This window comes from Apteryx rowi, unplaced genomic scaffold (genome assembly GCF_003343035.1).
Source record: "Apteryx rowi isolate R43461 unplaced genomic scaffold, aptRow1 scaffold_63, whole genome shotgun sequence".
NCBI lineage: Eukaryota > Metazoa > Chordata > Aves > Apterygiformes > Apterygidae > Apteryx > Apteryx rowi.
In genome coordinates, this window is record NW_020450905.1 from 200,555 (window position 1) to 215,119 (window position 14,565).

At 37.7% G+C, this 14,565-nt stretch overlaps 1 protein-coding gene across 1 annotated transcript in view; it reads left to right on the top strand.

Moving 5' to 3' along the window:
- The first annotated feature begins 12,854 nt into the window (after positions 1 to 12,854).
- CCSER1 (coiled-coil serine rich protein 1) overlaps positions 12,855 to 14,565 on the top strand; it is a 647,497-nt gene continuing 645,786 nt past the window's right edge. The window contains exon 1 of the mRNA XM_026084203.1: positions 12,855 to 14,163. Coding sequence (XP_025939988.1) covers positions 12,855 to 14,163 — 1,309 coding nt within the window. The remainder of the gene's footprint in view (positions 14,164 to 14,565) is intronic.

The window sequence follows — 14,565 nt, forward strand, 5'->3', positions numbered from 1 at the left end:
AAAAAGCTTTTTCTTCAGGCTTACCTGTGCTGAGAAATCAGCCAAAATATGCTTATATACAAAGGACAGTGTACAAAACTACTTATCTCACTTATCTGAAAAGAGCGCAGCCAGATCAGCAAAATCTCGGATCTGTATAGAGCTGGAGGACAGTGAGATATAAATGTTTGTATCTCATGACTGTCCATGCAGAAATGGAGTAATATGTGCTTCTAAAGATTTTATTAATATGAATAGTAGTCCTTTTTCACCTGAAATTATTAAGCTTTAAAGATTTAGTGTGCAAAATGRTCTCTTATTAAGAGCAATTGAGGTAACTGGGGAATACCCAGGCTTGATTTTAAAACACCTTCTCATATGCATTGAAAACTGTGTTTAAAAAAAAACAAAAATTTTTTTACAAAAGCACGGAGACCTGCATTTCACTGTCTCTTAATCAGAGTTTTGTGTTCACACACAAATGTGTGAAATCTGCTTTTATGTCTGTGATTTTTGGAACTGAGAACCATRTGGTATCTTGGTTTTACATTTCTTAGATCTTATTAATTGTGTCTGCATATCAATTAGGCTTGTGCATAAATTTAAGAAAATAACATTTTCATTTGTTCTTACTGTATAAAATACACCAATTACTCATTACAGCTTTTACAATAACCCTAAAAACATTCAGAATAGGGCAATTTGGTTTATAGTTACTTAATAGTTGATTTTTCACCCTTTAAAGTGCATTGTACTATTCTTTCTCTTATTGTGAAATAGCAAGACACAGGGTGTCCAGCTCATCCAGGGAAGGAGACCAGAACTTCCTGCCTCACTGATCTAGCAAAGCACTCAGCATTGTGCTTATGTCCCATTGAAGTCAATGGGACCACTCATGTTTTGAAAGTTAAGTGTGTGCTTTTAAGTGTTTTACTGAATAGGGACGAGATTATTCTCATTCTTAAAGTCAAGCATGTGCTTAAGTGCTTTGCTGAATTGAGTTAGCATCTATGAGTTAGCACAAGAAAAATGGAGCTGTAGCACACTTGTTCAGAAGGTCCTTTTTGTAATTCCATTGAATTTGGTGTGACTCTTGAACAAAGACTGACTCTTAGATACTGTCATTAGCAATAAGCATAAGCAAACTGTTCTACTCAAGATCTTTCAATGGAATTAAAAAAAAAAAAGAAAGAAAAGAAAAAAATTGGGCTGCTTTTAGGGCTCCTCCGATTTCTGACAAAGTTTTGTCCCCAGATATCTCTTCTTTCTTCCATCTTTGTCTCTTTTATTTGCTTCTGAATTTCCCATCTGCTTTTTCTTTAATTGTCCATTTCAGCCATTTATCTTCTCTCTAGGTTGAGAGGAGAGTTGAATTTCTTCCTTGAATTTCTGAGCAGTCTGTACTTCAGTGGGTCTCTCTCCTGTTGTGATATGAGCTTACCCATTCTCTGTATTTCTCTGCCTTGAGATAGACCCCCAAAGTAACTGCCTACTCTGATTTGACATGAGAGATTATTTCTGTCATTATTTCTCTGTTGTTGTTAGCTTTCTTGCTCACCTGTTTTCTGGCTCTGTCCTAACTTCTCATGTGCTGAAATGATGGGAGAGGAAATGTGGGCTACAGATCTGTATTTTTCCGTATGAAAAGGACATGTTGTAAAGAAACAGCTGTTTGTCTTGCTGCCAAACTTCTAGACATGGTGTAATCATCTCTGCTCTCTGTCTTCCCAAACAAGAGGCAGTGCACAAATGGTCAGTACACTGGGAAGGGATTAATTTTTTGATTGGACCTCCAGGACTGGCTTAAAACTTCCACTTTTGTAAAAATGCCTTAAGAAGTGTCTCTGATTGTTCAGAAGATCAAACTAGCTTTGAGAGTTTACTGGAGGATAAATGGGAGTAAATGACACTAACTTCCACATCACGGTGGAGTCTGATTAGAGACTCTTTAAAACTGTACACCTTTGTTTTAGTTAAAAATGACAAGGGACACCGGAGAATTCGGGGAGGTACAATAGAAACCTTACCTCGTAGGGTGAACTCTGAATGTTGCGTGGCTCTGTCACCTGATCTGATCAGTTTGGGGGATAACTGTTTGGCAAGTGTTGAAAATGGTGGTGGAGGGAGGTTCAGGTTAACAGAATCCGGTTGGAAATGATGCCAACCATGCTGTAAGAGGGAATACAACATTGGATGAGAGAGGTGATAGGACTGCTCGAAAGAGTGACTTGGTGGAATGGTGGGTGGAAGCGTAGGAACGAAATTTACTTTAAATTTTTAGCTTTAAAATAGAGGCAGGCTACTCAATGAGCAGAACAGAAGCATGGACAGAATTACTGAGGCAACAAACTTGAGATCAAAAAATAGTTTTAGAAGATTGTTATTTGAACATCTGTAGTAGACTCTTTTTTACCCATTTCGTGTCTATGTATTCACTTTCTTGATTCTTAAGCAATCTGAATGAAGCTAAACTCTAGTCATTTGTTCATAGCATCCACCATACAGCTATTCTCTTCTGAAAACACTGTCCTTTAACCAGTGTTTCCTCTTACATGTTATTCTTTCCTAAATATCTCTTTTCACCRCTCCCTGTCTCCTTTACCTTTTCCTGATGGAACATCCTCTGTCTTAGTGGGTATGTTTGGGAGTGAGTGAGTGAGTGTTTGGCAATCAATCAGATTTAATATTTAATTCCCAAATATCATTGACCTGAATGCTAAACCTTATTTTGAAAGTAACTGGGGATAGGTTGCTTCTTTTTCTTTTTGTACAGTACTGACTATTAGAATTGTTATGAGTTTGTAAAGTGTTATGTTGGTGCACATAACTTTAACAAAGATTTTGGTAAAAAAGTTATAGAAATTTGGCAAACAATTTTGCTTACTTTTTATTGATAAAAATCCTCCTAAATAATGTTAAAGTATTGTCCTGAGGTCTTTATTTGGCTGTTTTGAAAATATGAATTCTAAATATGAAGTTGGTATTTATTTTATTAAAATATATATGGTATAATGTTTCATAATTCTCTGATAACTCAGTAATACTTTTCTCTGCAACCTTTCATCTAGATGTCTCAAGTTGCTTTTATAGGACAAAATCATAATGCCTGTATGAGACGGATAAGTATGATCCCCAGTTTAGATGAGATTGGTGGKTTCTCGTAGATCCCTTAGGGTCACAGAAAAGATCACTGCAAGTAGTGGGAAGAAAGGTGATGGCTTCAAAGAGTCTTACTTACACTTAACTTCTGTATATTTGTTTGGTACATGTGGTAAACAGTAACTGTGATATATCATCTTTTTGCAGACTTCTCTTAGTTAAACTTTGTTTTGAATCCTAACATTAGTGGAAGCCTGTGTTATTTTGTGGCTACGAGCTGTGAATTTCTCAAGAGCTGGGTTCCAAAACCCCACAGAAAGCAAATGCAAGTTAGCTGTTTATTTTTCCAAGACTCCTGTGAAATTACACGCTAGTTGTTTTGGTTAGGCAACTCAGTCTGCAAGCTGTTTTTTTGTTTTTGTTTTTTTCCCCCCATTTTTTGCTTTATTTGTGGATTTCAGTGTATTGCTTAGACCTTCTTTACCTTCAGTTTTTGTAATGAAGTGCAGCTCTTTAATATGTTTGTGTAAACTGGGAATATGTGGTCCTGAGCATTACTGCTACGGCATTTGAATTTCCTTAAGTGTGCTGTATCTCCTGTCCTTAGGAGACACACTGCTGTAGAAATGTGAGCCCCTATGCTTTAATGTTTGATTAACAACTCGCAGTCAGAATTTGAGTATGTAAGTGTATTCAATTGTCTTGAGAATTTTAATTTGGAGTTTTCTTCTATTTCATTGTTTTTATTAGTAAGAAGATAGATTGAAATGAGTCTGATAAATTTAATCTAGAAATAATTATATTTTTAATAAAGCAAAAGGGGAATTGCCTAAGTCTTTGCTGAAGACTCATGGAAGTCTTAAGTAGATGATCTCAATGGTATGATTTATTTCTGAAAATGTGTTCTTCCTACAAAAGTGATGTCCAGTGGAGTACATTAACATATAAATAAACTAAAGCAATTGGATTGCAATTAAAGTAATAAAATTACACAATATTAAGGGTGGAAATTATTAATGTATTTAATATTCAGCCCCATGAGGCACACATCTTGTGTTGTAAAACCTACAGGGGACCAGAATCACGCACTTCCATTTCATTAGAATTTCGTAAGCTGCAAGGAGTTTGTCTAGAAGAGCCAGCTGAGGCTATCGCTTCATCTCACCCTGCTAGGCATCTTCTTTCAAGATGTGAGTTGGGAATTGTTTTTCTCCTCCACTGAACTCTGGGAAATTTGGAAAAGAGCAAGAAAAACTCTCCCAAGTTCTAGCTACTGTTGCTGTCAATGATACATTATTTCATGGTGACATAGTCAACCGCTGCTGTGGCAATGTACCACAATTACCTTATTGCTAAACAGAGATAAGTTTGTAAATGAATTTATCTGTTAGGGCAAACTTCCATGATTTGTGTTCATGAACACTACTGATTACACTGACTTATTTTAAAATCCTTTCATTTATTTGAGTCTCCTGGAAAAGCTCGTTGCCCAGCCCTTCTCACTGTAAGGATGCAAGATGGACTATGGGTCCATCTGTTGCAGTATGCTGTTTCCAGTAGCGCCTCTAAACAGACATCCAGGGAAGAGTAGGAATGGACTGCAGGTATACAAATCTTCCGAACACCATGATTATTTGATTAGAGATTTATCAATTTAATATAAATACTGAGCAAGTGCAGAATCCTATTAAAAAAAAAAAAAGAGAGACACAAATGAAAATATCCTGCTTCCATCCAGTTAAATTGGGAGTCTGTGCACTGGGAGTGATTAGATCATATATGTTTAAGTATTGCTTTTGCAAGAGTTAAAGAAAAATTACAGGTGGGGTGACTGAGGCTTGTAGGGATGAAAGGCCAAATGGTTTAAATCAGCATAATTCACTTCAGTGGAGTCACATGGATTTACAACAGATRAGGATTTGGTTCCTCATAATGCGGTTCAGGTCACACGTTCAGTCAGTGACAGCAGTAATAAATGACCCCAGTTCTTGTTGTCACCGTGGTTGCCACATACACAGCAGCAGCAGGCAACACTTCAGCCTGAAGAGCAGCCAGACTAGAAAAGGTGCAGGAAGTTTCAGCAGAGAAATAAATTGATGATGACATTGAAGTTACGGTTCTGGAAGATGAGCAGAATAGACAAGGGACAAGTATAGAATGAACATACTCAGTTCTGCTGGGGCTACCTGCTGCTAAGACAGTTATGGGATGGTTGCTTGAAGGGAGCAAGAGATAGGAATTTGTAATATATTGAAAGACAAGTTTTGGAAGAAAAGCATTAGAGCGGTACTTGAAATCACTAGCGATTGGATAAGTCAGCCAGATGATGCTTAAAGACTCTTATGACGCCTTGTGAGCCAGCAGAGTACTGTAAGAAAGTGTGTTTGCTTGTGGAGAGCTGGCGGAGGTGATTTGAATGCCTGGGGGGGTCGTAGCCAGTCCTGGTGCTTTGCTTTATACTGCTGACAGATTTGATGTTGCGAGTAGTGCGCTGCGGGTTTAGAGCAAGGGCTGTTTTATTTGCTGTCTTTTCCCCCTGAGAACGTCCGCTTGCTTTTGCGCTGGCGGTCCGTTCCACTTGAACTGCAGAGCAAAAGGAGCTGGCAAAGAGCATCTCCTCTCTTAGAAAAAAGTCCTGGGCTGCATGAAATGTTAGATCTGTTTTTTTCCAAAATACAGATGAATCAGTGCTCCAGTGGGCACAGTACACCCGGTTTTCCGCATGAAGGAAAAAGAAGATCCTTTCTAGGTCACTTTTCCTTTTCAGAGAGTTTTAATTACTCCAGCATACAGTAAAGTAAGCAAAGACTGTAGGTAAGAGCAGAATATTGTGTACATACAGGTCAAAAACAGGGGGCTCAAAATCTGTACAGCTGAAAATTGAATCACTGTCTATAAACACATTCTGGTTTTAGGACTACATCACAGTATTTAGTGCAAAGTACAAACATAATTGTATTTCTTAAAGCTCTCATTGAATGAACAAGATTTTCTGCTTTCTGTAAGGATCACAAATGCTACCATCTGCATTATCAGTGGGAGAGGGAGGGAGGGAGATCATGATGTGAGGGAAGAAGGATGCCATTTAGTGCTGTTGAAACCTTCCAGAGTTACTTGTCATTTCTGTGTCCACCAGCGATGTCTCATCATTAGTCAAAGTGTTTGCATCCTGCATGGTATAATTTCCATTTGCACTCAGGCCTAAGTCTTTGGCTTTCTCTTCTCTGAGATACCTTTTGGTGTGATACAGAGGTATGTAAAGTAGTGGCTGTTTTCAATTCAGGTAGGAAAGAATGATGCCCTCTAGGTTTCTAGAGACCTGTTTCCCCGGTTCTCTTTCAGTAAACCCACGGTTTACCTACTGTAAGTGAGATGAATTTACATATCCAGTGATAACGAACAAAGAATGAATCATCTGTGACCTACCTCATGCTAACGTTTGCCTTCTGGATAATTTAAAGTTGGAAGGGGAAGTAGATAAGTTATCTGCAGTTCTCTTCTTTGTATGTTTGTTATAGTTCTAATTTAATCTGAATGGGAATAGTATTTAAGGGCATATAAAATACTGTCTTAAGTTGGTACTTGACCAGTCAAAATTGGAGAAGGTGTTTTAATGTGTGTGCGGCTTCAGTGCAAATTAATCTCTGTGCTTCCTCTTTCTTCTTTCCTGAAAGTACATTTGAAAGTAAAGATAGATTTGGACTCCAGTACAGATGCAATTGAAGGAGATCTCTCTTCTCACCCTCAGAAACCTCACTGTTTGGATTCTGCGTTCTGTCTTTCTGGATATATAAAAGTTACTTTTCGCAATCAGTTTTCAGGGCAGAGAGAAAACGTGCATGAAGTTGTATGTGAACTTGTGCGTGTGCACACATGTAAACACTGTAATTCTGTGTAGGTCTATCTGACACCTTGTGTTAGGTATTCCTCTTTTGTTTGTAATGAACTCTTCAGAAAAATTAAACTCCAAGCAACTGCAAATGTCATAGTAGTTTAAACAATTATGTCAGAGAATATGGCTGCTGCTGCTGCTGTTCCACAAAAGAAATTCTTGAGCTCAGTAGCACACTGCAAGCGGTACCTACACACAGAAAAGAAAGTGTTATTCATAAAGGAAAATGCAACTGTTAAACATTGGAAGGAATTTCAGTCTTTTCATTTAAGAATGCAAATTGCCTCAATTTCAGCAACCTTATCTTTCTTAGCTGGTGAATGTATTCCCTTGTAAAGACATTTTGTTTTGCTAATATTTTCAAGGAGGCATTTTTTAAATCCAGTTATTAACAATATCCTTCATAACACCTTAAGTTAGATGTTTTTATATGCAGGTGACTTTTTTTGTTTGTTTTATATGTTTTTAAAAAAAAATTTTTTTTTAAAAACGATCTTCTTAGGCCTTTATATTCTCCTTGTGTACAGGATCCCACACAGGGACTTTTGGGAGCTATACAGATAAAAATAAGTCACAAATGTGCTAGAGATGCAAAAGATATTGGAAGTTAGTAAAACTTAAATGCTAAGGACAGTAGAGCAGTAGGATCTGAATCCTGGAAGTTTAATTATACTAGTGGGAACCGCAGGCTGCAATGATATCCCTTGGAATAAAGAAAGGTGAGTTCCTTATGAATGCACAGGTCTGCCCGTTTAGAAGCAGCAATAGGATTGAGGCATTAGGGCTTCTCTTTTGCAGTGACTTACCAACAGTTAAAAACATTTGTTTTAATGTATTTATTTATTTGGTATTTATTTCAGGTATTTGTAGTATGCTTGGATAAATTACAGTTCTGTATAACTCTGGAGCCAACTAGTCTATATAGACCTTTGTATCACATCACTGATTCCTGCCTTCTACCTTATGGTAGTGATCTAGTGAGGATTTGAGAATGTTCTTAGTTTAAAAGATTCACGTATGTTAATCATGTATATTTTATTTATTATATGATTACCGAGTTAAAGCATTAAAAAAAAAAAAGTATAATCTCCTTCAAGCTATGAGCTCAGCCTAAAAATCACACTGCTGTGGAGCAGATTGGTATGGAGCAGAAGAGTATTTATGTTCTGTTCTTCGATTTGAGGTTGGGACTTTTCAGTTGTGTGTCATGTTATCTCTCTCAATTTAGACTTAAATGTATAGTTCTGTTTTATTCTTTGCCTGGAAGATATTGTGTGATGTTTCTAGGAGTTGGATCTTGAAGAAAAACATCTTCAGGAAATCTTTGTTTAAAAAGTGTTGAGATGTAGTAGCAGTGTGGTTATTCATAAAGGTTGCATTTGTACTGGCCTACACACGCATTACTTTTTTGCTGAATAAGCATGTATTAGCTTTTGGTTTGTACATGTGATTATGATGATGCTAAAATCTGCAAATAATTTCAAGTCCTAAATTTGTCTCAAAGGCCATGATAAATGTAAAAGGCACTGTTTTCATATTTGTAAGCAATGAAAAATTAGATACACTGCTCCATCTACTGGTGTTCAGGAACATCCTCAGGAGTGGCTCTTTATTAAATACCCTCTGCACTTCAGCACAGTTTTGTGAGTAATGCTCTGACAGAAGATGAAATTAAAAATACCAGTTTTCATTTTTCCAGTTGAGTTTGGGACTTGAGTTTGAGATATTTTCCAGATTAATCAGAGGTTTGTTTGAATTTTTGTAGTACTTGCATTTCTGCAACGTCTTGGTGCAGAGCAAAGTGAAAGGAAACTATTTCTGTTAGAATTGCTTCTTAAATTGCTAGTAAGGGGGAAAACATTTTGTTCACACTTTGCCTGTTTTTCATTTGCATTGGTTTCAGCGCAGGAGCATGTAAATTCTGAGATGTAGCTAAGTGTTTGAGGAAGAACAGAACATGAGATAATTATTCAGGCTGCAATTAAATATTTTCCAAGTTCAGATTTCTTCAATATCTCTTACTTTGTCTTGTGTAATACCAGCTGCAGCAATGTCCACCAAACATCAGTTGCATAAAAAGCAAATTTGAATGTCTATCTGCTGTAGCACTCAAACTATAAACACTTCACACAAAGTGTAAACACTTTGTTGTTTCAGTAATATTGGGATTTTAGAATTGAAAATATTAAAAAGTAATGGTTTATGTATTTGATCAAGAGCATATAATTATTGTAAGAGCATATAATAGCATGACAAGAATCAATCCTAGTGTACTTTTTTTTTTTTGCAAGACAGAAACATCATTTGAATTGATGTTCCCCCCCAAAAAACTGCTGGGTTTTCAGGGCTACAAATTGTAAGTCGCTTTGATATTCTAAAGACCTTCAAAAATATTTTTGCAGCAAATTGCATCTGTACTTAAAAATGCTGTTGACGTCTCGTGTATTTAGACTGACTTAAAGCCTGCTCACCTGGACTTCAAGGCTTAATCATTCATCTCTCTCTCTCTCTCTCTCTCTCTTTTTCTCATCCCAGACTGGTTTATTGGCTTCCAAGATGTTCCGCCCCAACCCCCCCCCCCACCAACAAATAACAAAACAAAAAAGAACACATCTATAATTTTAAAATGAAGGGGACATATGTATAATTTGTCCTGGCTAGTCTGACTCCTGGTCACTTAATCAGGTAATCAGATTCCCACATCCACGCAGAACACCATACAGAATATTGTTGACTACCCATACCATGTGCTAATGGTGCAGAATATACTTTGTCCTAAACAAGGTGCTTGATGTAGTTGAAAGCCTTCTTACCCTTGGTCTTTCCCTCTTCTGCTTCCTTCTTGTTTGCTTGACTTCTTGCTAGCGTTCTAAAAAAACCACTGGTTTCTTTCAAATACATTGAGGTTCATATTAGGTCCCAGACTGAATTCGTAGGGTCAGAATTGCAGTGATAAGTTTAGTAAACACTGGTTAGAATTTGGAAGATGAGTCTAGAATGACAGAATACCATTGCAAAGGTGTCTGTCTGCGCTGCCCTCTTTTTCCCTTACTGCAGCTTCTAACAATTATGTCAGCAGGGATGAGGAAGCTGGGTATAGAGAATAATTATGTAGCTGAATTGTAGTTCACCCTGTGTGGGTAAAGTGGTGGGCATAGGTAATCGTTATATGTGAAGACTGACGAGAAACACCTCCTATTTTGTTAATAATGCCTCCTGTTTTGTTAATAGTAGCTCATATATGGCAGTTTGTAATTCCTCCTGCAATAAGAATTAAAATTAATGAAAGATCTTAATTTATTAATATTTTTCCTGCCTTGCAAGTAGAATTGTCATTTTAACTCAGTGCCAAACTTTGTCACTTTTATGCTGTCCTATATATACAAATAACTATTCGTGTATGCCTATATACATGTATGTCTACGTGGATATTTTTTGTTTTTTTGAGAAATGTTTTCTGATAGCCATGGTATATCTAGAAAGACCAGCATACTATAATTTATATTTTGTGTGCTGCTTATTTTTGCTGCTTAGGCAGCAATAGAATTGTTGACAGTCTGTTTGTGCTCTTTCTTCGAGAGGCAGGGAAGAATGAATGAATAAAAGCCTTTTATGATACCCACTGTTAGAGGTATTGTGTTCCAGTAAAACCTGTAACTGCCTGGAAAGCTTGGGCTAGGTGCATGCATGGGCCAGCTGTTAGGAGTAAGCTCATTTTGTCTTCTAGACAGAGCCTTTTTATTTACAGAGAAAGTTGGTCTGAGCATAAAAAAGCCTACGGCAATTTAGTATATATTAAAAATATTTTGTCATCTACTGCAGTTATAAAACTGCATTATAAAATCTCCTTTCAGCAGTTATGATGCCGCCTTAAAATACAAGCAAGAATCTTCTCAATTTCTAAATGAGTATTTTTGTGTTGTATATATACCTATTGTACAGACCTGTATGTCTGCAAGTACACAGACACAAAAGCAGAAAACACTACATATCTTAAAGTGATTAAATAACTGGTTTTATATGGGGTGTATGGGGGGGGTTGCATGTGACTTTCTAAAGCACATTTTTAGTAGCTTGAATTAGGGGCACATGAACAAGTTGATATAATGTAAGCCCATATGTGAGTTCACGGGGCCTCAGTTTCTCTATATTATTGCCAGTGTTTTTGCTCTTAGAGTATTGTAAATGTGAATTACCTTATCAGTGAAATGGGACATCCAGCCTTGCATCAGCTCGTTTTGTGGATTTTACAGTTACTATGATAATCTGTTTGTGTGCCTGTACCCTCCACTTTATAGGACTGAAATTTTTGTTTCAGTTGCAGGACCTCAGGTCTAGCTCAGATTTTAGCTTGTCATCAAACGTCACCAATGAGTTCTCAAAATTAGTGGCTGTTCTCAAACTGCTTCTCTTATTTTAAATTACGAAATTGCTTATTGCTTCCTGATGCTTGTGAATCCTTCTGTTGTGGCTGCTTGGCAATGCATGTTCAGACTGGAGCTGTACTAGCTTTTTTAAAATTTTAACGGAGCAGAAATTGCAGTCCAATGTCTAGTCAAAAATAGTGTCTCTGGACTTATTCATTACTCTTTATAGTAGTATTACATACATTTAGTGTTATTATTCCTTAAATGCTCTGTTCCCATTTTACACACACACCCATACACACTCCCTCCCTCCCCACATACACAATGTTCATAGATATTTGCTTATTGTAGCTACATAAAGCATATTAAATTGCTCATTTGATCAATGCATTTGTTTTCTCACTTGACGTACAAAGATTGTTTAGACAAAGGACCTGATTTTATCCCAATGTGCCAAACAGCTGCAGCTCATAAAGTTGCACTTGGGCATTATACCTACAGCCTGTCTTGTTCTTGTGATTACATATTGCATGTCTTTACTGCTCTCCTTGTGGTCCTGACTCTCACAGCAGTAGTTCATTATAACAAGAACAAAAAGAAGATAGATCTAATGTATGTTTCCTAAACATGAGTTTTCCTCTAGCATATCTTCTGTGCTGATCAAAGTCAGCTTTTATTGCTTAAATATTTCTAGAAAATGCCAGGTGTTTACTAATTTCAAACTGCAAAAGTAGTTAGTTCTTTCTTATAGGAAGAAAAGTAGGCTAAAGGGTGGTTTCGGAAAAGTGTTGAAAGGAAATCTTAATGTTTGAATCTAGAAGTGTGATCATACGTTTTAACAATAAATGTCTAGAACTTGAAATTCCCTAGCAATTGGTGGTGGTGCATACTTTAGCTTGACTGCAGCACTAACATTTTCTCTCCTGTGAGGCTCTTTAGTCAGAGAACATCAAGGAATTAAAAATCCAGTTCATTGAAAAGTTCAGTGAGTTGGAATACTTAAATCCTGTGTTTTCTTGCAAAAATCTGAGTATTTAAGAAGCCAAAATAAAGTTTAGCTTTATTCAGGTCATGAAAAAGCTATAGTTGCTTCTCAGAGGCCTTTCAGCTTGCTTACAGTTGGCTTGTCCCAAGAACTTACAGAAATAAAGGATATTTGGGTGATACAATTGTCTATCTGCTGGCATGCAGATTTTATACTATTACCTGGTATAATCTGCATTGTATATTATATAATATTATATATCTCATGTATAAAGTATGTTTTGAGCCACATCTTTTGTTTGACTGCTGGGTTTTCAGGGCTACAAATTGTAAGTCACTTTGATATTGTAAAATATCTTTGCAACAAATTGCATCTGTACTTAAAAATGCTGTTGACGTCTCATGTATTTAGACTGACTTAAAGCCTGCTCACCTGGACTTCAAGGCTTAATCATTCATCTCTCTCTCTCTCTCTTTTTCTCATCCCAGACTGGTTTATTGGCTTCCAAGAGCCACAAACACTTCAGGCCCTGATGGGGGACTCAGGATCCAGAAGATCGACTCTAGTATCTCGGTTGCCAATATTCAGAAGAAGTATTAGCCGCAGACACGACTCTCTTCCTTCCTCACCTTCCTCCGTTAATACTGTTGGTGTCCACACCTCCTCCCCCTCCAGCACTAACTCCAGCTCAGGGAGCACAGGCAAGCGCCGCAGTATATTCCGTACTCCTTCCATTAGCTTCCATAACAGGAAGGGGAATGAGCAGAAGCCCGACTCTGCTAGCGAAAATGTTAACATCTCAAATGGTGCCCAGTCTTCCCTCAGCAGCTTTCAAAAACTGGGCCTAGAGGAGCACATTAAAAGCCGAGGGAGGCATTCAGTTGGCTTTGGCAGCTCGCGTAGCAAGAAGATAACGAGGTCTTTGACAGAGGATTTTGAAAAGGGAAAGGAGCCCTCAACTAATAAGAATGTCTTTATAAATTGTATAAGCTCTGGGAAAAATGAGGGCGATGATTCTGGCTTTGCAGAGGAGCAAAGTCGACACTCTGTCAAACAATCCACACGGAAACTTCTCCCTAAATCTTTTTCCTCACACTACAAGTTTTCCAAAGCAGTTCCGCAGAGTCAGTCAGTTTCATGTGCGCAACCATCTGGATGCGTGTTGGAGATTAAATCGTACGTTGAAAGCGAACCCCTAATGGTGAAGTCCTCGCCACCGTGTTCTGCTGAGACGACAGAATGTGCGGGAAGCTCGCTGCAGTCCCCGCTGCTTTCGGCTGACCTCACAGCGGCCCAGACCCCCTCGGAGTTTGTAGCCTTGACGGAGGATTCTGTTTCGGAAGTTGATGCCTTGCCTGGCAGTGGAAATGGCGTGCTGCTGGCGGAGGATTTTGGCCACGATGTCTCTACCTCTCAGATCTTCTCTAATCCTGCTGCTGCTCATGTGAGGCAAACAGATCATGTGGAAAGTACTTGCCAGTCTGCGGGTGTATCTCCTGTGAGTCATGCAAGCTTCTGTAGCACTGAATCTAGTACCTTATTCAAAACCTCTGCTGCTAATCAAACACAAGTATTGTTGCAAGCCAATGAACTACCTATTAAAGATTCCAGGCACATAGGAGAAATTAACTTGGCAAATGCAAATTTAGAGACGTTTGCATTATATCACAGAGACGAACCAGAGATGTGCTCTACAAAAGCACGGGGGTTAAGTGGGGACCAAGATGAAAGAACACTATCTAAGCACATAAGAGAAACAATTCCCGTAACGGAGTCTATATCATTTTCTGAACCTCAGTCCTGTAAAACACAACAGGGATATGAAACAAACCATTCTAAAGGTATGTCTTTTGGGGATGGGGATGGGTAGGAGGGGTCTTAGTTCTTCTGTAAGAATTGTTTGGTCATAAAATGTTTTTTTTGTAGTGTTGCCAGTGCTAGAAAGTTCAAAAATTCTGAGTTGTGGTTTCCCAAAATCATGTTTAATTCAAAATTATTAAAAAAAAAAACAACCAACCCACCAGAAAGCCTATATATATATTTTTTTGAGTTCATGTCTCATGGTTTACTAACCTGTCAATGCTGTTGGTAGCTCTGTTTTTCTGTGATAGAAAATGAATTAAGGGTGTATTCATTCTCACTTCTTGTTGAAGACTGAACCTGGGATTTTTTGAGACATGCCTATTATGGACTTGTGCCAAGGGGTTACATTGTTTGAGATAGAAGCATAACCAGAGAAATAA